General features: G+C 49.6%; 2 protein-coding genes across 3 annotated transcripts in view; both read left to right on the forward strand.

Moving 5' to 3' along the window:
* The window catches only part of URGCP (upregulator of cell proliferation), a 31052-nt gene extending 19989 nt beyond the window's left edge, over window positions 1-11063 (forward strand). Inside the window, exons 1-4 of one of the 2 annotated variants that reach the window (XM_077765832.1) lie at window positions 3077-3294; window positions 5907-5939; window positions 6162-6200; window positions 7949-11063. In XM_077765832.1, coding sequence (XP_077621958.1) covers window positions 5924-5939; window positions 6162-6200; window positions 7949-10542 — 2649 coding nt within the window. In that variant the 5' untranslated portion in view covers window positions 3077-3294; window positions 5907-5923 and the 3' untranslated portion in view covers window positions 10543-11063. Of the gene's footprint in view, window positions 1-3076; window positions 3295-5906; window positions 5940-6161; window positions 6201-7948 lie in introns of those variants that run through there. The other variant, XM_077765830.1, reaches the window with a different exon arrangement.
* A 9229-nt stretch (window positions 11064-20292) lies between these two features.
* The window catches only part of MRPS24 (mitochondrial ribosomal protein S24), a 15075-nt gene continuing 13619 nt past the window's right edge, over window positions 20293-21748 (forward strand). Inside the window, exons 1-3 of the mRNA XM_077765833.1 lie at window positions 20293-20380; window positions 20462-20530; window positions 20699-20810. Of these exons, the coding sequence (XP_077621959.1) occupies window positions 20342-20380; window positions 20462-20530; window positions 20699-20810 (220 nt within the window). The 5' untranslated portion in view covers window positions 20293-20341. The remainder of the gene's footprint in view (window positions 20381-20461; window positions 20531-20698; window positions 20811-21748) is intronic.

The raw sequence follows: 21748 nt of genomic DNA on the forward strand, positions 1-21748 counted from the left end.
TAACCTATATGAAAAAGACAAATTCCTAGAAGCGTAAAACCCACTAAGACTGAATCAAAAAGAAATGAGCAATCTGAATAAACCTGTAAGAAGTAAGGGGGTTGAATTTGTAATAAAAAATCTCCTGACAGTGGGTACCTGGTGGCTCAGTCGGTTAAGCATCTGACTTTGACTTAGGTTGTGATCTTGCAGTTCGTGGGCTTGAGCCCCACATCGGGCTCTGTGCTGATAGCTCAGAGCCTGAAGACTGCTTCAGATTCCGTGTCTCCCTGTCTCTCTGCTCCAACCCAGATCATGCTCTGTCTCTCTCTCAAAAATAAACGTAAAAAAACAATCTCCTGACAAGGAAGAACTCTGGTCCTGGTAACTTCACTGGTGAACTCTACAAATATTTAAAGAACTACTTCCAGTACTTCTCAAACTTTAAAAAAATTTTTTAAATTTATTTTTGAGAGAGAGAGAGCGAGAGAGAGAGCAAGTGAGCATGCGTAGGGGCAGGGCAGAGAGAGAAGGAGACATATTATCTGAAGCAGACTCCAGGCTTTGAGCTGTCAGCACAGAGCCCGATGTGGGGCTCAAACTCATGAACTGCGAGATCATGACCTAAGCCAAAGCCCGATAGCTAACTGACTGAGCCACCCAGGTGCCCCTATTCTCAAACTTTTTTAAACAGTTGAAGGAAGGGAAAACTTCCTAACTCATTCTTGAGGCCAGCATAACCTTGAAGCAAAGCCAGACAGCGATCCTACAAGAAAAGGAAACTATAGACCAGTATCCCTTATGATCACTGATGTGAAAATATTCAGCAAAACACCAAACAAAATTCACTAGCATATTAAAAAGGTGTTATACCATGACCAGGTAGGATTTATTCTTGGAATGCAAGGGTAGTGTCAACCACATCAACAAAATGAAGGGAAAAAGCGATCATCTTAATTGATGCAGAAAAAACATTTGATGAAATTCTCTACCATTTCTTGATAAAAAGACTTTACAAAGTAGGAGTAGATGGAATCTATCTCCATGTGGACAACCCACAGCAAACAGCAGAATCGGGGGTGAGAGACAGAGCTTTTCCTCTAAGATCAGGAAGAAGATAGAGACACCCACGTCACCACTCATGCCCAACCTCGTACTGGAAATCCCGGCCAGAGCAGTGAGGGGAGAAAAAGAAATAAACAGCATCCAAATGGGAATGGAAGAGGTAAAATTATCCCTGTTTGTAGATGATATTATCTTATATGTAGAAAATCATACAGATTCCACAAAAAGAGCTGTTAGAACTAATAAATTCAGTCAACACACAAAAACCAGTTACATTTGTAAACACTAACAGTGAACACACTGAAGAGGAAATTACAAAAACAGTCCATTTACAGTAGCATCAAAAAGAATAAAGTTCTTAGGAGTTAACCAGGGAAGGAAGAGAATTGTACAATAAAATAAAACATTGCTGCAGAAATTAAAGAAGATATAAATAAATGGAAACACATCCCATGTTCATGGATTGGTAGACTTAATATTGTTAAGATGTCAGTATTACCCAAAGTGATCTGCAGATTAATTCCAAACCCTATCAAAAAGCCAATTACAGGGGCGCCTGGGTGGCTTAGTCAGTTAAGCGTCCAACTTTCGCTTGGGTCATGATCTCGCGGTTCGTGGGTTCGAGCCCCGCATTGGGCTCTGTGCTGACTGCCAGCTCAGAGCCTGGAGCCTGTTTCAGAGTCTGTGACTCCCTCTCTCTCTGACCCTCCCCTTCTCACATTGTCTCTCTCTCTCTCTCCTAGAAATACATAAAACATTAAAAAAATAATTTAAAAAAAGCCAATTACATATTTTGCAGAAAAAGGGAAAGCCCATCCTAAACTTCATATGGAATCTTAAGGGACAGTGAATAACCAAGATAATCTTGAGAAAGAAGGACAGAACTGGAAGACTCAGTTCCTGATTTCAAAACCTACTACAAAGCTATAATAATCAAAACAGTGTGGTACTGGCATAAAGACAGATACATAGGAATAGCCATATTCTATAATGGAATAGCCCAGAAGTAAACCCTTATGCATGCAGTCAAGTGATTTTTGACGAGGGTGCTGAGAACATTCACTGGGTACAGGATCGTGTTTCCAACAAACAGTGCTGGGAAAACTGGATGTTCACATGCAAAATAATGAAGTCAGTCCTTTACCCAATACTATATACAAAAGTTAACTCAAAATGGATCATGTAATCTATGTGTAGGACTTAAAACAACAAATATTTGGAAGAAAACACTGAACAAAAGCTTCACACATTTGGATGTGGCAGTGATTGCCTAGATGTGACCCCAAAGGCACAGGCAACAAAAGAAAAATAGGTAAATTGCACTGCATGAAACTTTAAACATTTTGTGTGTCAGATAACACCATCCATGGGGTAAAAAAGGAATGCATAGAATGGGAGAGAATTTCCAAACCATGTATTTGACACGGGATTAATAACTAGAACATCTGGAGAACTAAAACTCAACAATTAAAAAAAATACCACAGTTTAAAAATGGGCAAAAGACTCGAACAGACATTTCTCCAAAGAAAATACAGGAATGGGCAGTGAACTCAACATCATTAGTCACTAGTGACATGCAAATAAAAACCACAGTGCTATACCGCTCATACCCACCATGGCCACTGTCACAATAAAGAGCAAGAGAGACAAGAATAAGTCCAGGTGAGGATGTAGTAGAGCTGGAGCCTTGTGCACCGCCAGTGGGAGCATGAATGGGTATGGCAGCTGGGGAAAACCAGGTGGAGCTTCCACAAAAAATTAAATATAGAAATGCCATATGGTCTAGCAGTTCCATTTCTGGGTATGGGGCCCAAAGAATTGAAAGCAAGGTCTGCAGGAGATCTTTGTACACCTATATTGATAGCGTCATCACGAGAGCTAAAACATGAAAGCAACCCAAGTGTCCACAACCTCCTGGAGAGATTACCCAAATGTGATCCATCTGCACAATGGAATAAGATTCAGCCTTAAAAAGGAAGGAAACACCACCATACACTACGGCATGAATGGACCATGAGGACGTCACACCAAGGGAAATAAGCTAGTTACGAAAAGACAAATGCTGTGTGATTCTATGTATGTGAGGCACTGAGAGTCACAGAGTTTCCGGTGACTGAGTTGGGAGGAGAACGGGAGTTACTCTCTAGTACAATTAGGACTCCATATTCACAGTGTGGATGGTGGATAACGGCACAACAGTGAACGAACGGATTCAACACCACTCAGCTGTACACCCACAAATGTGCAAGGTAGTAAATTTTCTGTAATGTGCATTCTTTAAATGTTTATTTTTGAGAGAGAGAGAATGGGTGGAGGAGGGGCAGAGAGAGGGGAAGAAACAGAATCTGAAGCAGGCTCCAGCTCTGAGCTGCCAGCACAGAGCCCAACATGGAGCTTGAACCCACTAACTGTGAGATCACAACCTGAGCTGAAGTCAGATGCTTAACCAACTGAGCCACCCAAAAGCCCCTGTTATGTATATATTTTTTTAATGTTTTTAAAATTAGTTTTGAAAAAGAGAGCATGAGCTGGGGAGGGGCAGTGAGGAGGACAGAGGATCTGAGGTAGGCCCCATGCTGACAGCAGAGAGCCGGATATGGGGCTTGAACTCATGAACCATGAGATCATGACCTGAGCCGAAGTCTGACACTCAACCAACTGAGCCACCCAGGTTCCCCATGTTATATATATTTTAACACAATAAGAAAGGAAAACTTATTTTGAGAGCGGGGGTGGGTGGAGGAGGAGGCAGAGAGAGAGGGAGAGAGAGAGAATCCCAAGCAGGTTCCACACTGTCAGTGCAGAGTGCCATGCGGGGCTAGAACTCACAAACCGTGTGATCATGATCTGAGCCAAAGTCATGAGTCTGTCATTTAACCAACTGAGCCATCCAGGCACCTCATCTTTTGCCCATTTTAACTGTTTTTTTTTTCTTTTTTGTTTGAATTTGTGAGAGTTGTTTACATATCCTAGAAACTAGACCCAAATCACATATGATTTGAATGTATTTCCTCCCATTCTGTAGGTTGTTTTCCACTTTGTTCACAGTGCTCTTTGATGCACATGAAATTTTTATCTTCATGCCATCCCATCTGTCTTTTTTTTTTTTTTCTGTTGTTACCTGTGCTTTGGACGTGACAGCTAAGAATCCTTTGCCAGATCCAAGGTTATGAAGATTTACTCCTTTCACTCTTATATTTAGGCCTTTAATACAACTGAGTTCATCTTTATACAGGGTGTGAGGTGGGAGTTCAACTTCATTCTCTTTCATATACACTAATAGGCCCAAGGTTGTCAAACGGTGTCTTCAATGTCCACGGACTTCCCATTAGCAAGCATTCCAAAACTCAGTGAAAGCTCTTTGGAGTGAGTATTGGGTGCCATAATAACTGGGGAAAAGTAATTCAGATTCATGAGTGAGAGTGGTTTTAGTTGCCCCACTGACAGATCATTTCAGTGGGAGAGCCTGGCCAGAACTGTTCCTCTCAGCCTGCTGCTCCCGGGGGTTGGAGCCCAGCCTGTCCAGCAGGAACTGTAGCGAAGAGCTTGGCCCCCAAGAGCAAGCCCTTGCTGGTCCCTGTGTCTGCTGCTGACCGGTGCTTATCTGGGCTCCTGGTGATCTCGGCCTGCGGAGTCTAAGCTCTCCTGCCCCACTGTGGTTCCTACAGTTGGATAAGCTGACCCTCTGGCCACTTTGTGCCTCCTTGCCATCACCTACCTGTAATCTGTCCTTTGCGCATGAGAGCTGTGTCCCATCCCTAACAAAACAAGGCCCTGGCTTCTGTGAGTCTGAGATTTATCCTGTGATTCCTGCTCACAACTGCTCACAGAGCTACCTGGAGCCAGTTTCAGGCTCCTCTCTGTCCCATCATATCCTGTAATTGCCATATTTTCTCAGAGACATTTTGGATTCCTTGGGAAAAAATCTTCTAGTGCCCTTTCTCCACTTCGAATAAACTGATCTTTTGATTGCTCAACACTGTGGTTTGATGTGTGTGAATCATCTGTCCTCCATGCTCTCATGATTTCTCCAACCCCTTTCCTGTTTCTGTTCCATGCTCTTCATGTCTGTCTCCAGAGATGCCATCAAAGAAGACTGAAAGGTCCTGTTTATCTGCCTGATGACATGGAAATCATGAGAGGAGTTAATAAATCTGAAAATACCAGAATCTTTTCTTGATTCATAAGCTTTAAAAAATATAAATTTAATTTTGGATTAGATGGTACTTGTACTTGAATCAAAAGTCAGAACAATAAAAAAAAGTACACACCGAAGTCTTGCTCCCACTGTCCCATGTTTGAAGGCATGGCAGTAGGGTTTTAAGGTCTTTGTACATCTAAATGGCACTAACTTAAATGTACCCTATAGTAAAATGTTAGTGTTGATGGACATATCCTGATGCTAGACTTTGGACAGATAACTGTGGACATGGAAGTTGTAGCCCTTCCCCAGCAGAGGTGCCTCATTTCAAGGATTTCAAAAACTCTTTATGATCGAATAAAAATGATGTTTGTAGGAGGTGATCTTGAAATTGAGCCAAAGAATTTGCACTAACTTATGTTTTAAATAGTTTCTAATACCAAAGCTTAATCTATGTAAGTTTCATGAACTTATTTATATTTTATTTTTGGAAACTTGAAACAAATTCTTCAAGATATGTATTCTAGAGCAAATCACTCTTTCATATGTAGCTGTTACTACTTTGTGTCATATTTGGGGCTGGAGAAAAGAAATGTACATAGGAAAAACTGAAGTGAATAGCACTATTAATAAACAGTAGCCCTCATATCTCACTGAGACTTTTTGGTAGAAAGGTCCTAACTTGCTGATGAAAGTCACCATGTGTGTGTTTTCTTCCAGATCTGGAATGGAGAGAAATGGAAGCAGATGACTGTGAGTTTCATTGTGTAGGGAGAGACAGCAGGGTTTGAAGCGGACCAGTCTGGGGAAAGGGGGCGGGTGGGCAGAGTGAGAAATCACCAGGACTTTATGTTGTGATCACTGGGGAGAATTTGCTGTCTTAGAAGAAGGTGGGTTCTAGGTTTAGCCTAAATTAATGTGTGTCAATCTAAGATGCTGATTTGATTGACACCTCATTTTCCTTTGCTTTTTTAGATGGTACAAATGAGGCTCAGGACAGTGACTTCCCAACAGGTATGCATTTTCTCTGCTCTCACCCCTGTCCTGACGAGGGAGGACAGCACCTGTGTCAGGGTCTCCACTGGCCCCTTAACCCTCAATGCCACCACACCTGGGACCGTGACGGACCCTAGCATCTTGGCAGGCAAAGCTACAAACACAGGAATCTTACTTGTGTTGAGTCCCCACAGTGATTCTAAATTTTTGTTTTCAACGTTTATTTCTTTTTGAAAGAGAGAGACAGAGTGTGAGTGGGGGAGGGGCAGAGAGAGAGGGAGACACAGAATCAGAAGCAAGCTCCAGGCTCTGAGCTGTCAGCACAGAGCCCAAAATGGGGCTTGAACCCATGAGCCTCAAGATCATGACCTGAGCCCAAGTCAGACACTCAACTGACTGACCTCCCCCTACCAGGCACCCCTGACAGTGGTTCTAAAGCACAGTGGGATCTGGGGACCCTCTGGCTGTTCCAGTGATTTCTGTGACACTCCCACCAAGGGCTACACACTAGGCATGGATGTCTATGAGGTTTCTTTTCTGGATTTTCCCCCACTGACCCTCCCTACCATGCTACTTAAAAGACAAAAACAGTTGTTCCATGCCTGGATCAGAAAAGCCAGGTCCCTGGTTTCATTCAGGCAAAACTCAGGAGACCTGAGCAACACCCTTTTGATCCCCATGTGACCCCATGCAGCTCTTTTGTTTCTGCAACAGGTTTGCCAGCCCTGTGGTACTGCAGCCACATTGCACCACCTCCCCCTCTCCATCCCCCCAGTGCAGAGCAGGTTCTGAAGAGAGGTAGCGGGTGGGCCCTGCAGGGGAGGAGACACCTGTGTCCCAGGGCTGAGTCCTGCTGGTCACCCAGGAAGGCCCCGGACCAGGGCTGTGCCTCCTGGCAGGGTTTCTATAAACATCTGGGTAACTTCATAAGCTTTCTCTTTTGAGAAAGGAGTGGAAAAAAAGCCTATAGCTTAGTAGGATTTGCATTTCTAAATTTGTTCACTTATTTGACCATGAAAGCATATTAATTCTGTGCAGTATGGAAATTGGTAAGATGCCACACCCAGGAACAGGGACAGTGGATGAAACCTTTTGAGGAGTTACTGTGCCCAGCATCTAGTGCCCCTAAGTATTCTTACTGTGTTGGGTGGTATTTGAAGATCTGAACAAGAGCAGACTTATGATCACCTCTACCAAATAATTTACCCCCGTGACATTAAAATGACATTTTTGGCTTCAGATTCACAAAATTGTTGCTAGCTGTGATTTCTGTGACTCTGTATCTAATGTTAACTTCCTGTTCCCTTTAAAAATTCTCCAAGTTGTTTGTAAAAAGAAAAGAACATAACCTGAAAATTCCTGGTGACAGTGTGCAGGGACCCACTGCTGGCCCAGAGTGTGGGGAAAGGCTGTAGGGTCACTTGGCAGGGTTGTGGTTAGAGAAGGGAGTCTGCGTCCCATGTGTGGGTGCATGGCTGTGCACTGTACATGGTTAAACTGGGGCCCAGTGTGGCTGTGTGTTGTGGGTTTCAGGAGAAACCTGAGTCGTAGATGTTTTCATGGACTCTCCCAGTTCTTGAACGTGGCACCTGGGTGTCTTCTCTCTAGCGTCCAATGTGCCTGGCGTGTTTGGGTCTGGGAGTGGTGTGAGTTTGGTCTCGGGCAGGCCTGGGGAGGCCGTCCCCCTCCCACCTGTAATCGGGCCCCTGATGGGTGGGGTGAGCACTGACGTCTTCCTCCCACACACCCCCCTCCGCCCCCCGCAGTGGAGAGGAGCAGGCTGCAAGAGATGCTATCGTTGCTGGGGCTGGAGACCTACCAGGCCCAGAAGCTCAGCCTCCAGGACGCCCTGCAGATCAGCAGCGACAGCATGAGGAACTGGGCTCCTCAGGCTCCCAAAGACTTGCCCTGGAACTTCCTCAGGAAGCTACAGGCGCTCAATGCCGAGGCCAGGAGCACCACCATGGTGCTGGACATGCCCCCGGATGCCAGGCCTGCGGAGAAGGAGAGCCAGATGGAAGAGGAGATCATCTACTGGGACGCCTCCGAGGACATCTCTGCAGACATCTATTCCTTCTCAGAGCTGCCGACGCCCGACACGCCTGTGAACCCCTTGGACCTTCTCTGTGCCCTTCTGCTCTCCTCAGATGGTTTCCTACAGCAGGAAATTGTACTGAAAATGTCCCTGTGCCAGTTTGCACTCCCTCTCATCTTGCCCGACTCGGAGAATCACTACCACACGTTTCTGCTGTGGGCCCTGAGGGCTGTGGTGCGGACATGGTGGGCACAGCCCCCACGGGGGGTGGGCGGCCTCCGAGAGGACAGTGCGGTGCTGTCCCGAGCCCCTGCCTTTGCCTTTGTGCGCATGGAAGTCAGCAGCAACTCCAAGTCACAGCTGCTCAACGCTGTGCTCAGCCCCGGCCACCGGCCGCGGGACTGCTTCTGGCACCGCGACCTGAGCATAGGCACCAACCCCCGGGAGATCGCAGATGGGCTGGTGGAAGTGTCCTGGTTCCTCCCCAGTGGCAAGGAGGACCTGGACGTTTTCCCGGAGCCCGTGGCCTTTCTGAACCTGCGGGGCGACATCGGGTCTCACTGGCTGCAGTTCAAGCTCTTGACCGAGATCTCATCTGCCGTGTTCATCCTGACTGACAACATCAGCAGGAAGGACTACAAGCTGCTGTACTCTATGCGGGGCTCAGCCACCAAGTACTACTTCATCCTGAGCCCCTACCGTGGCAAGCGGAACACAAACCTCAGGTTCCTGAACAAGCTCATCCCAGTGCTGAAGATGGACCACTCTCACGTGCTGGTGAAGGTCAGCAGCACTGACAGTGTGGGCTTCGTGCGCCGGGTCCGCTCCATCGTGGCGCATGTGGCCCGGTCCCCTTGCAGGAGGCTGTCTGTGGAGGAGATGGCACATGCGGCCCGCAAGCTGGGGCTCAGGGTGGATGAGGACTGTGACGAGTGTCAGCGAGCGAAGCAGCGCATGGAGCGGATCACCAGGAGGATCAAGGACTGTGACGCCTACCGCAGGGACGAGCTGCGGCTGCAGGGGGACCCTTGGCGGAAGGCAGCCCAGGTGGAGAAGGAGCTGTGCCAGGCCCAGCGGGCAGGGGACCCTCCTGACAAGGGCAGGGTGGAGCTGGGGCACCGGCTGCTGGAACTTCGCACACAGCAGAACTGCCAGGACCCAGCCTGGGGGCTGCAGGAGTTCATCGCGGGCATCAGCAGCACTTCGCTGGCCGAGAAGCAGTACTTCCTGAGGTGGATGGAATGGGGACTGGCGCACGTGGCCCAGCCAAGGCTGCGGCAGCCTCCTGAGACCATTCTTACCCTGAGACCCAAACACTGTGGCATGGTGGACTTCAGTGAGTTGCTCTGGCCCGAGCCCCTGGGGGTAGAACACTTCCTGCGGGAGATGGGACAGTTTTATGAGGCAGAAAGCTGCCTGGTGGAGGCAGGGAAGCTGCCGACAGGCCAGCGGCGGTTTGCCCACTTCCCAGGCCTGGCCCTGGAGCTGCTGCTGAAGGGGCTTCCTTTGGAGCTGATCGATGGCAGCACGCTGAGCACGCCCCTGCGCTGGGTCACAGGGCTCCTGAAGGAGCTGCACGTCCGCCTGGAGAGGAGGTCACGCCTGGTGGTCCTGTCGGCACTGGGTGCACCAGGCACCGGGAAGTCCACGCTTCTCAACACCATGTTTGGGCTGCGCTTTGCCACGGGGCGGGGCTGTGGCCCTCGAGGGGCCTTCATGCAGCTGGTCACCGTGGCCGAGAGCTTCAGCCAGGATCTGGGCTGTGACCACATCTTGGTGATAGACTCGGGGGGCCTGATCGGCGGGGCCCTGGCCACGGCCGGAGAGAGGTTTGAGCTGGAGGCCTCCCTGGCCACTCTGCTCATGGGGCTGAGCAATGTCACTGTGGTCAGCCTGGCCGAGACAAGGGACATACCACCGGCTATTCTGCATGCGTTTCTGAGGTTGGAGAAAACAGGGCACATGCCCAACTATCAGTTTGTGTACCAGAACCTCCAGGACGCTTGTGGCCCCGGCCCCAGGCCACGGGAGTGGAGGCCACTCCTGGAGCCCCCTGGAGATGTGAACAGAGCCACAGCACAGATGGAGAAGCAGGGTGACGGCATCCGGACGCTGGCTGACTTGGCCTTTTGTGACCCTGAGAAGCAGCACGTTTGGCATATCCCTGGCCTGTGGCATGGGGTGCCTCCCATGGCCACGGTGAGCTTGGGGTACAGTGAGGCCATTTTTGAGTTAAAGAGGTGTCTGCTGGAAAACATCAGGAACGGCCTGTCCAACCAAAACAAAAACATCCAGCAGCTTATTGAGCTGGTGAGAAGGCTCTGAGCGCTAGGAGGGGGCCTGGGCTGTGCCTGGTGCCTGACCCCGTAGAAGGGAGAAGGGCGAGAGCCTGGGGGCAGGGGGCTGGGGTTCCCTAAACAATGTTGAAAAAGGAAGTGACTGAGCAGACCTGCCCAGAGATGCTCCCGGGAGCCTTGTGGGCCTGGGACTGAGTGTGGGCACGCAGCAGGAATTTCTTCTGTGTGCAGCTCCTTTCCAGGCCTCTGGGCTCTGGCTCCCTTTTCTTCACTCCTAGGGTGGGGGGTGGTACCCCTGCAGCCCATCCGGTACCTGGGGAGAGGCCTGAACTCCGTCCTGAGGAAGCAGAGGCAGGCCCTTCCTCCATGACCTGCTGGTCCTGACTGACCCCCACCAAGAGTCCCCCCGGGCCCCCTCCGCCTCCTGCAGCCATGTCTGCCCCACCCCAGACTGTGAACTCCTTGGGGATGGGGCTGTGTGCGACCTGACTGTACCCCCAGGGCCTGGCACACTGTAGGCGCTTAATAAATGTTTGTTAAAAGAGTGGAGTGAATGAATGTGCATCTGATAGTGATGGGCAGGTTCCTCTCTGCCTTAACTTTTTTGTTTCCTCAAAGAGGATCACAGTGTCTGAGGAGGGTGCGGACAGAGCGTCTGCAGTGGGGGACGCCCGAGAGAAGCGTCCTCCACCTGCCCTCCTGTCCCCCATCTTTACGGAGAGGTCTCCCCTCAGACTCTTATGGAGAGCATGGGAATAAAAGTCTTTACCTCCACGCTGGGTGTGGCCATAGAGGTCCCACTTGCTAGATGAAGAAGGGAGGCCTAGAGTAGTGAAGCCCTGGCCCACGCACCTGGGTGGGGAGAGGGGCTGACAGGACCCTGCTCATGGTCGTCCTCAGACTCCCACAGCTGCCAGGTGGACCTGAGTCAGTCCCTGGCATCCGCCCTTCGTCTCACTTCCTCCATGTGGGGCCAGGCTCCCTCCTGGACGTCACCTCAAGCACCTCTACTGTGGATGCTTCAGCCAGAGCCTTGCCAGTGCTGGCCCTCCCTGAGGCCAGGGCACCTCAGGACCCCTGGAACCCAGCCCCATCTCCCTCACCAGCTCTGGGGGTCTTCTGCCCAGGCCCTGGGGCCAATCTGTCCCTCCATATTTTGTGACTTTGGGGAAGAGCTGGGCCCCTAGTGGTGACCATGAGCTCCTCTGTTTTCCTTGTTCTCCTTTTGCCAGACTCCACAAGGGGGCCCCCTCTGGACCAGAACACTTTCTTGAAGCCCTTTTCTGGAGTCCCAGAATGCCCAGCCTGCTACTTCCCTGATGTTCAGTGCTGCTCTGGGTCCTGGGAGCCTGGCTCTGGACTTCCAGACAGAAGCTGAAAACCTGACTTCTTGCTAATAAATTTAGGAAAACTGTGGTGCCTGGGTGACTCAGTCGGTTAAGCGCCTGACTTTCAGCTCAGGTCATGACCTCAAGGTTCGTGAGTTCAAGCCCAGCATCAGGCTCTGTGCTGACAGCTCAGAGCCTGGAGCCTGCTTCAGATTCTGTGTCTCCCTCTGTCTCTGCCCCTCTCCCTCTTGTGCTCTGGCACGCGCACTCTCTGTCTTTCTCAAAAGTAAATAAAAACATTAAAAAATATATCATTATAAATTTAGGAAAACCTTTTCCCTTCTGAAACTTGGAACCTCTAACCTTCAGGCACTAGAAACTCATCTCTTTGGGATCATTAACACAAATTTTAAGGAAGGGGTTGGTTCACCTGGAAATACTAAAACATCTTACTTTCTTCCTGCAGAGCCGGGGAGCTACCCAGTAGCTTCTCCAGCATAGTAAGAATGTCACCCAGGATCATCATGTGTCCAAAGTTAGGCACTGGAAACCTTGCTTAGAATTTTTGAATATCAACTGTTTCCCTTAATTGATTCAAGCTCTTCCTGACATCTGAAACAGGGAAGTTATCTGTAGTGGCTCCTACTAAACAAAGATTCTTGACCTTGTTGGGTTAATAACTGCTTAGTAATCAGGAAAATTATATCTCCCTGACCTAAGATGCTGTGAAATTACATCCAGCATTTGCCAAAAGTATTTTTATTTTTCTATTTTTACTTATTTTTTATTTATCTCTGAGAGAGATAGAGAGCGTGAGCAGGGGAGGGTCAGAGAGAGGGAGATACAGAATCTGAAGCAGGCTCCAGGCTCTGAGCTGTCAGCACAGAGCCCGACACAGGGCTCAAACCCACGAACCATGAGATCATGACCTGAGCCGAAGTCGGTTGCTTAACTGACTGAGCCACCCAGGCACCCCATTATTTTTCTATTTTTAGAAGGGGGAGGCGCAAGCAGGAGAGGAGCAGAGAGAGAGAGAAGTGGAGAGAGAGAGAATCCCAAGCAGGCTCCTCTGTCAGCACGGAGCCCAATGTGGGAGCTCAAGCCCACGAACCATGAGGTCGTGACCTGAGCCGAAATTAAGAGTCGCCCCACTGAGTCACCCAGGCGCCCTTTGCTAAAAGTATTTAAACTTTTGAAAACAAACCAGTCTGAAGACAGGGTGTAACAGAATCTTAGCTCAAGGTTGTCTTGGGCAGGACCCTACGGGTGGAGTGTACTCCCCGTCTAACCACAACCCCCAGCTGCCTGGACAATGTCAGAAGACTGTCACCTCTCAGGTGCAGGGACAGGAGAAGTTGCACTGGAGCTGAGTGATTTTCCCAGAAACTTCCCCTCATCCTTTTTTAGGTGGTGATGTTCAATTCCACAAGGGTATTCCCCTTCATACCCTGAAGTCAGAGCTGCTCTCGTGATTCCAGTTTTCACAATACTTAGGTCTTGCCTAGCAACTTGGGGCTCGGAACGCTAAGTATAAGTTTGCCCTCCCCGGTCCTGGAGACATTAGGGTCTGAGGGACCCCGGGACTTGCCACAGGGCTACTGGGCACTGATATCCTTGGAGCCAAGCTTGGTGAGGTGGAGAGCCACTCAGAGAAGGTGGACAGACAGCTCCTGGGGGACTTGGTTAGTCAGTGATGGAGTAAATGTGCCTGGGAGTCTGTAACCAGGCACAAGAGAGCCTGCCCCTCTCCCAGGAGAGTGGAAGTAGTTCTCAGCCTGTGGGACACCTGGGCCATTGCTTCCAGATGATTCTGTTGCCCTTGAGCAAAGTTACTTAACTTCCCTAGGCCTNCAATCTGTGCTCACAGCAAGCAAGGCACTGTGTCTGCACAAGTCTGCATACCCACAAGGTTTGTGCAGAGGAAAGTGCCTATCTTCTGTAATCAGTCTTAAACATTTTCATATGGCAAACAGGACATCTTGTAATCAGTGGTATCTCAAAATTTGCAGCTCTTTCTCTTTCTTAATGGTACCTAAAGCAGTATCTTCTAATCAATGTTATCTTAGATTTATTGAAACACAGGAGGGCTGGTGTTGAGAAATCTTCACCAATGTAAAATGATACGGCTGCTCTCCCCAGCTCCTCAGATGTAATTAGCCCAGTTTGAAAAAAAAAACTTTAATTTTTTCTAAGTCAATAAAAAAATGATTTTGGCTATAAACTTATCCTGAGTTCCTAAGACTTAACCAAATTACACCAGAGTTCAGCTTTACTGGCCCAGGTGAGTCAGGACCACAGAAAAGAGCCAGGTGACCTTGATTGTAGCTTTGGTGGCCTCCCACACTCTGTCCCCCATGGCTTCGTTCATGCTGTTGTCTGCCTGGGGCTCCTACCGTCCCTTTCCTGGCAGACTCTGGCTGTCGCCTCTCGCAGGATGGGCTCTGGTGGCAGCTCCCCCTCCATTCCACCCTCTGAGGGGTGCCTTGTCCTCATCCTTGTCTTTCCTCCTTTTACTTGTCTGCTTTCTGCCCTCCCTGCCTGAGGTCCCTGTGGAAGGCAGAGCCTCTTGCTCATTTTTGTGTCCAGATCTAGCATGGTGTGTGAGAACCAGGGACCAAAACTCCAGCTGCTTGCACACAGGAGGCCCATCCACCCTCTTCACGCCCGCAGCAGCCCTGCTATCAGTAGACTGTGCCTCCTCCCTCAGTGCCCCGAAGCAGAAGCATCATTTAACCCATGGAACCTGCGCCTTCCTCCTGGGTGCCAGCAGAGGGAGAGCTGGGGTGGGGGAATGTGAGATCAGAGCTCCTCCGGCTATCTATGCAAGAAGCAGGACAATTCAAGACTCTGCTATAACTGGATGTCAGTGGTGGTTCGGCTTAGTTCTCACAATAGAGCTGAGAACCTCTGGTGAATGTTTGGTCATCAGGAGAAAATGAATTACCAGGAGTATGAAGTACCAGGTTTAGCAGAGGTTTACAAAATGGAAAACGTCAGCAGTTCTGAGTTAGGATAAGTCCAAATGAATGGGGCTGTCTAGGCTACTCCTGCATCCGACAGGAAAGGATCCCTCCCTGAGGCTAGATTCTGGTGACTTCCAGGAAATAAAACCACGTTCCAGGCTGGACTGCCTTCTGCAAGTCCAGCTGGGCCCAGAGTCTCTCTCTCAACCAATGTCATCCTGCAGCCTGAATGGGCACTCTATTCTCTGATACAGGTGCACCCGTGAGCAGTGTTGGAACACACTGGGCCATCTCAGAGACGTGCTGGCCAGCCAGCAGGCCTCCTCCCCTGCCTTGTGGCCAAAGAGTGATAGGACTGGACTAAGGCCAGGACCCTCAGAGTGACAGCTGCCATTGTCTTGTAGGACCAGGGGTAGAAAAGGGGTGTGAGAAGCACCCAACAGCCCTCTCCTCGAGAAGGATCTCTACAAATCAGGTTCTGGGAGACTCCCACATAAACTTGGAGTTTAGGACTGAACCCTGGCTGCACATCAGGATCATCTAAGCAACACTGGGAAAGCCTGGGTTTTTCCCCAGTCCTGTACCGTGCTGTGGGGCCCAGTGGACTCAAACAAGCAGATACTACCACTTTGAAAGCATACAGTGATTCTAGCTCTTCCTGGTTATCATGAGGAGAGCAAAGAGGCTCATGTCTGAGAAAAAACAGGTGTACACCCTCATCTTCCCAGGATTCTGGTCTGGGGACCCAGGTGGGCCCTTTGTGTGGGTCCCTTGTTCCTAAATGTGTCTACTCCACTTCCGGGAAGCCCCCCAGGGCCAGCCCTGAGCCTTCTGACCCACCTCCAGAAACCCAGACCATTCCCCTGTCCTATGTGGTTCTGAATGTTCATGCCCACCCAAAATGTAGGGGAACCCCTGATAAGGAATAATCACACGCTTCGGAACAAGAAGGCTTGCTACCATTGGCTGGCAGAAGCCTCCATCTTCTTTTCTGCAAAACCTGGACAATACTGCCTCCTTTACAGGGTTCAGGGGAGAAGCAACGTACATGAAAACCCTAACGAACGGCAATTACAGAAAAATAAAACAGTCATTAAACTTTTTCCACTGGTGATTTAACTTTTTTTATGTCTTTATTTTGACAGAGAGTGAGCGGGAGAGGGGCAGAGAGAGAGGGAGACACAGACTCTAAAGCAGGCTGTGGGCTCTGAGCTGTCAGCACAGAGCCCTGACCGATGCGGGGCTCGAACCCATGGACTGTGAGATCATGACCTGAGGCAAAGTCGGAAGCTTAACCGACTCAACCACCCAGGCATCCCTTCACTGGTGATTTAAAACAATGTAACAATCAATACTAATGTTTAAGTAAAATTTTTTTCGGTTATTTTAATCATGCAAATACACAAGACCCACCCTCAAACAAGGCATAAGGGAGAGTGACATGACTGAAGACAAACACATATTTGAGGGTGTAACTGCCTGATGCCTTGAGGGTGAGATGAGCCAGAGCAGCCTCCGCTCAGCAGCCCTGCACTGCCACCTGCTGCTCCAAAAGAATTCTGAAATCTCCTTCGCTGCAACACCAGCCTGCCTTCCTCCGGGGGAGTTGGTGTTCCTGTGAGTCCTCATGAATCCATATCAAGTTCGTCTCCCCAAGCAGATGTACACGTCAGAGACTCTACCCCCACCAGGGGGCTCGAACTCCCAATCCTGAGATCCAGAGTGGCATGCTCCACAGGCTGAGCCAGTTGGGCATCCTGACTTTATTCTGTGTTTAATTTTTTTTAATGTTTATTTATTTTTGAGAGGCAGAGAGACAGAGCATGAGCAGGGGAAGGACAGAGAGAGGAGACACAGAATCTGAAACAGGATCCAAGCTCTGAGCTGTCAGCACAGAGCCCAACAGCTTGAACTCGCGAACTGCGAGATCACGACCTGAGCCAAAGTCGGCCGCTTAACCGACTGAGCCACCCAGGCGCCCATATTCTGTTTAAAAAAAACATTTATTAGTTGCTCACTCTGTTAGGCATTTTACAATGTAATTTTCACAACTGTCAGTGTTCCCATTTTACAGATGACAGAAACTAAAGCTCAGGAAGGGTCAAGTCACTTGCCTAAGTTGCATAGCCAGGAGCCTGTATTTCATATACCAGATCCCATATTCCTCACCATGTTGGGCAGATTTAAAACTTTTCAAATTATGAAATTTATCAAACTTTATGGAAACTTTAAAAGGAAAAAAAAATAGGGGCGCCTGGGTGGCTTAGTCGGTTAAACGTCAGACTTTCACTTAGGTCATGATCTCGCGGTTTGTGGGTTCGAGCCCCGCGTCGGGCTCTGTGCTGACTGCCAGCTCAGAGCCTGGAGCCTGTTTCGGAGTCTGTGACTCCCTCTCTCTCTGACCCTCCCCTGCTCACGCTGTCTCTCTGTCTCTCTTTCCTAGAAATAAATAAAGCATTAAAAAAATTTAAAAAAGGAAAAAAAATATTGTCAAAGGGTCCTTTGAGGGGGTACCTGGGTGGCTCAGTCCATTAAGCATCTGACTCTTAAAATTTTTTTTTAATGTTTACTTATTTTTGAGAGAGAGACAGCATGAGCAGGGGAGGGGCAGAGAGAGAGTGAGACACAGAATCTGAAGCAGGCTCCAGGCTGTCAGCACAGAGCTGGACATGGGGCTCAAACCCTCAAACTGAGAGATCTTGACCTGAGCCGAAGGCAAATGCCCAACTGACTGTGCCACCCAGGTGCCCCTAATTATCTGACTCTTGATCTCAGCTCAGGTCTTGATCTGAGGGGCATGGGTTCAGGCCTAACATTGGGCCCAACGCTGGGCATGGAGGCTACTTTAAAAAACAAACAAACAAACAAACAAAAGGTCCTTTGGAAAAAGTTGAAAGTTTTCCTATTTGGAAAGTATTGTGATTGGAGAACAGGTCATTCTTCTGTCCCCTTGTCCAGTATGCGGAGCCGTTGAAGGGCATAGTTTAAAATATTAGAAATAAAATATTTCTAGTGAGGTGGACATGAAAAATGCTATCCCTTGATGAAGATTTTTTTGAGCTTCTAACCATCACAGAAATCTTGATTATGGAAAATACAGTGGCTGTGAGCCAAGAGACATGTCTTGGTCCCTCTGCGCCTCCCCGGTGGGATCTTGGGCAACTCACCATCCACTTTTACCTCTGTTTCCCCTCCGCGTAGATGATAACCCAGTCCTCCCTACCACAGGAAACCACAGGAGTATGCAAGTAGCATTAGGGCCAATGATGTAGGTAAAAATGGCCAAACGTTGGCAATTCCATATCTTTTAGCCTATCAATAATAACCATTTATCCTAACTGCTCTATGAGCTAGTACTGCTAATAAAACACATTTTATAGATTGTGGAGCTGAGGCTCAATTCCACAAAGACTGTCACACCTGGGAGGCCTCCAGTCTCTGTTTTTCCATTTCTGTGAAGAGTTCTGAAACAAGATACCCAGTATTACAATTTTCCCCGGCAATAATACTGGATACCAATTACAACGACAAAGCTCTAGTTTGAGTATGAATTTCCTTACCATCCAATCTTTTTTAACTTACATATTTCCTTCCCCAAGAACCAGACACTAGGGTTTTGGCCCATGTGAAACCCTACATATTCCCCAGAAAAACAGGGTAAAATTTTTGTTTTTGTTTTTGTTTATTTTTTTTATTTTACAAATAGTTTATTGTCAAATTGGTTTCCATATAACACCCAGTGCTCATCCCCACAAGTGCCCTCCTCCATGCCCATCTCCCCCCTACCCCCCACATCCATCAGTCCTCAGTTTGTTTCTTAGCATTCAAGAGTCTCTCATGGTTTGCCTCTCTCCCTTTCCCCCACCATTTCCCCCCTTCTTCTCCCCCTTGTTCCTCCGTCAAGTTCCTCCTAATCCTCCTATACGTGCAAACATATGATATTTGTCCTTCTCTGCCTGACTTATTTCGCTCAGCATAACACCCTCAAGGTCCATCCATGTTGCTACACATGGCCAGATTTCATTGTTTCTCATTGCCATGTAGTATTCCATGGTATAGATAAACCACATCTTCTTGATCCATTCATCCGTTGATGGACACTTAGGCTCTTTCCATGTTTTAGCTATTGTGGAGAGTGCTGCTATGAACATTGGGGTACATGTGCTCCTATGCATCAGCATTTCTGTATCCCTTGGGTAAATTCCTAGCAGTGCTATTGCTGGGTCATAGGGGAGTTCTATTGTTAGTTTCCTGAGGAACCTCCACACTGTTTTCCAGAGGGGCTGTACCAGTTTACATTCCCACCAACAGTGTAGGAGGGTGCCCGTTTCTCCACATCCTCGCCAGCATCTAGAGTTCTCTGATTTGCTCATTTTAGCCACTCTGACTGGCGTGAGGTGGTATCTCAGTGTGGTTTTGATTTGTATTTGAATGGGGTAAAATTTTAACCAAAATATATTTCTTCTTTTTGTAGATAAAAGCCAGAAGGTTTTTTAAAATTTAATTTTTTATTTTTTATTTAAAAACTTTAAATGTTTATTTTTGAGAGAGACAGACTGTGAGCAGGGGAGGGGCAGAGAGAGAGAGAGAGACAGAATCTGAAGCAGCTCCAGGTTCTGAGCTGTCAGACCCCAGGGCTTGAAACCACGAGATCATGACCTAAGCTCAAGCCGGACGCTTAACTGACTGAGTCACCCAGGCGGCCTTTTCCTTTTTAAAAAATATTGTTTGGAGGCAGAACTCAGCAGCCTGATTTCTAGAATCTGGGGACGAGCTCCGCTCACATCCTAGCCCCAGGGCTCCAGGCAGGGTGCAGAAGGCCTGGCGAACTCCAAGCTGTCCCGGAGGCCCCGTCCCTGCGGATGCGAGCTCCTGGAGGGCGACACCTCACCTCCGCACCATCCATGTTTCGCACCTGAACCACGACGCACACTCCAACCGTGGCAGGACAAAGAGGAGGTGCACGGCTAAGCGTTCCTGGGCTGCTGGGTGCAGGAAAGTCCAGCTCCCAGCACCAGTCCCAGAGGACAAGCCCACCGCCTGCCTGCGCAGACAGGCAGCTCCGGGGCCGAGAGACTCCGCCTACCCGCAGAGCCTCCCGAGCCAGAAGACCCAGACCTTCCGCAGCCCCGCCAAGAGCAAACTGCAAGCACCTGAGCAGACCGGGTCCACCTCTGCGGCCTCTCGGGGCCGGCCGCCCGGCGGCGGGAAGGCCCCGCCCCGACCTAGAGACACCGCCCATCAGAGGCCCCGCTCCAGCAGGTAGGGCCTCCGTCTTAAGAGACTCCTCTCACCAGCGGGCCTGCTCTTAAGGAAAGCCCCGCCCCAGCCGGGAGACAAGGCCCAGCTCCCGCAGAGAGGTCCCCGCCCCGATCGGGAGACCCCGCGTCTCCGCGGTCCTCGGCCAATCGCAGGTTCCGGTTTGGTCTTGTCTGCAAGCGTGGCCTCCCGAGGGTTGACCTTTGCCCTGAGCTCTCCCCGCCCCGTCTGCCCTCTCGGCGGCGTGGTACGTCCGGCACATTGCGCTTAGCCCAAGATGGCGGCGCCTATCTGCTTGCGGGGTCTCAGGCCGCGGGTGAGTGGGCTACGCTGGCTGGGTACCGCGCTGCGTGGTTGGGGGCCTTAGTCTCCGTGTCACGTGCTCCTTATCTCACAGGTGCTGTCTTGGAGCCGAGAGCTGCCGTGCTCCTGGTGTGCCCTGCACACGTCCGTAGTTTGCGCTAAGGTGAGCACGGCCGGGCGAGGGGGCGCGGGGGCCGGGGTTGGAGGGGCCGATGGCGCGTGGGTAGGACACCAGAGGGCGCGCGGTCCGGGGCTGGAGGGGCGCCGGGGCTGGTGTGGCCGCGACTTGGGTCCATGGGCGCCCAGAGTCACGGCCCCTCCCTGCTTCTAGAACCGGGCGGCCCGAGTCAGAGTGGGCAAGGGGGACAAGCCGGTGACGTACGAGGAGGCGCACGCTCCGCACTACATTGCCCACCGCAAGGGCTGGCTGTCGTTGCACACAGGTGAGGGGGCAGCAGGGGCCGCGGTGCTGGGGGCTGGCGGAAGAAGTTCTCGGCAGCGGCCTGTGACAGCATGAGATAAATACGTGCAAGAGGCTTCTTTCAGCTCCTTCTTTTTCACAGGTTTTATTCCCAGATTTCACATTTGCGAGTTGCGTGCGGTGTTTGCTGTCACCCTCATTCTCACACGGGGCAGAGCAGCGACCGCGCATACACCTTTCCCGCTGAGGTCGGGCTAGGCGCTGCCTTCTTGTTTCGGCTTTCATGCTGTAAACAAGAGTTCTTTCGGATATCTGTTAGTGCCCCGGCTTTACGGTTTTGTGCTTTTGCCGGTGACTATTCCGCCTTAAAATAGCCCAAGTGCTGAAGTGTGAAGCACAAGAAGGGTGTGCCTCACATTGCAGAGAAAATCTGCAGGTCAGGTAAGCTTTCTTCAGGCATAAGCTACAATGCTGCTGGCAGAGAGGTCAGTGTTAATCGGCCGTTTGTATTAAACAAGGTGTCTCAAGATGTCTTTAAACGGAAACACGTGAAACAAAGTTACATATTGACGTGTTTATCAAAATAACTTAACATGCAGAAACGGAACCCTGTATTTCCCCTAGGGGCGGTGTGGTTCAGTGTTCCCTACGTTGTCCATGGTGACTTGATAGAATATAACCACTGTGCATTAGGATCAGCTGTATTTTCTTCAGTATGACGGTTCTCAACTTGGATGTGTTGAGATCCATCTGTCTAGAAAACCTATTTAAAAAAGAGATGCCTGTCCCCACCCTGTTCAGGTTCTGGTCCTAAGGTCTGGGGCTGAACATGGATGCTCTAAGAGGTGCAGGAGTTTCAGGATCTATACTGAGAATCTACTGGTTGAGTCTGTATCCCCAGCTGGTGAGATGGCTCATGTCCCCAATCTCAGGAGTAGCTGGTGGCTTCATCTCTTGGAA

Source organism: Crocuta crocuta, unplaced genomic scaffold (assembly GCF_008692635.1).
Source record: "Crocuta crocuta isolate KB4526 unplaced genomic scaffold, BGI_CrCroc_1.0 scaffold751, whole genome shotgun sequence".
In the NCBI taxonomy this organism is placed as follows: Eukaryota; Metazoa; Chordata; class Mammalia; order Carnivora; family Hyaenidae; genus Crocuta; species Crocuta crocuta.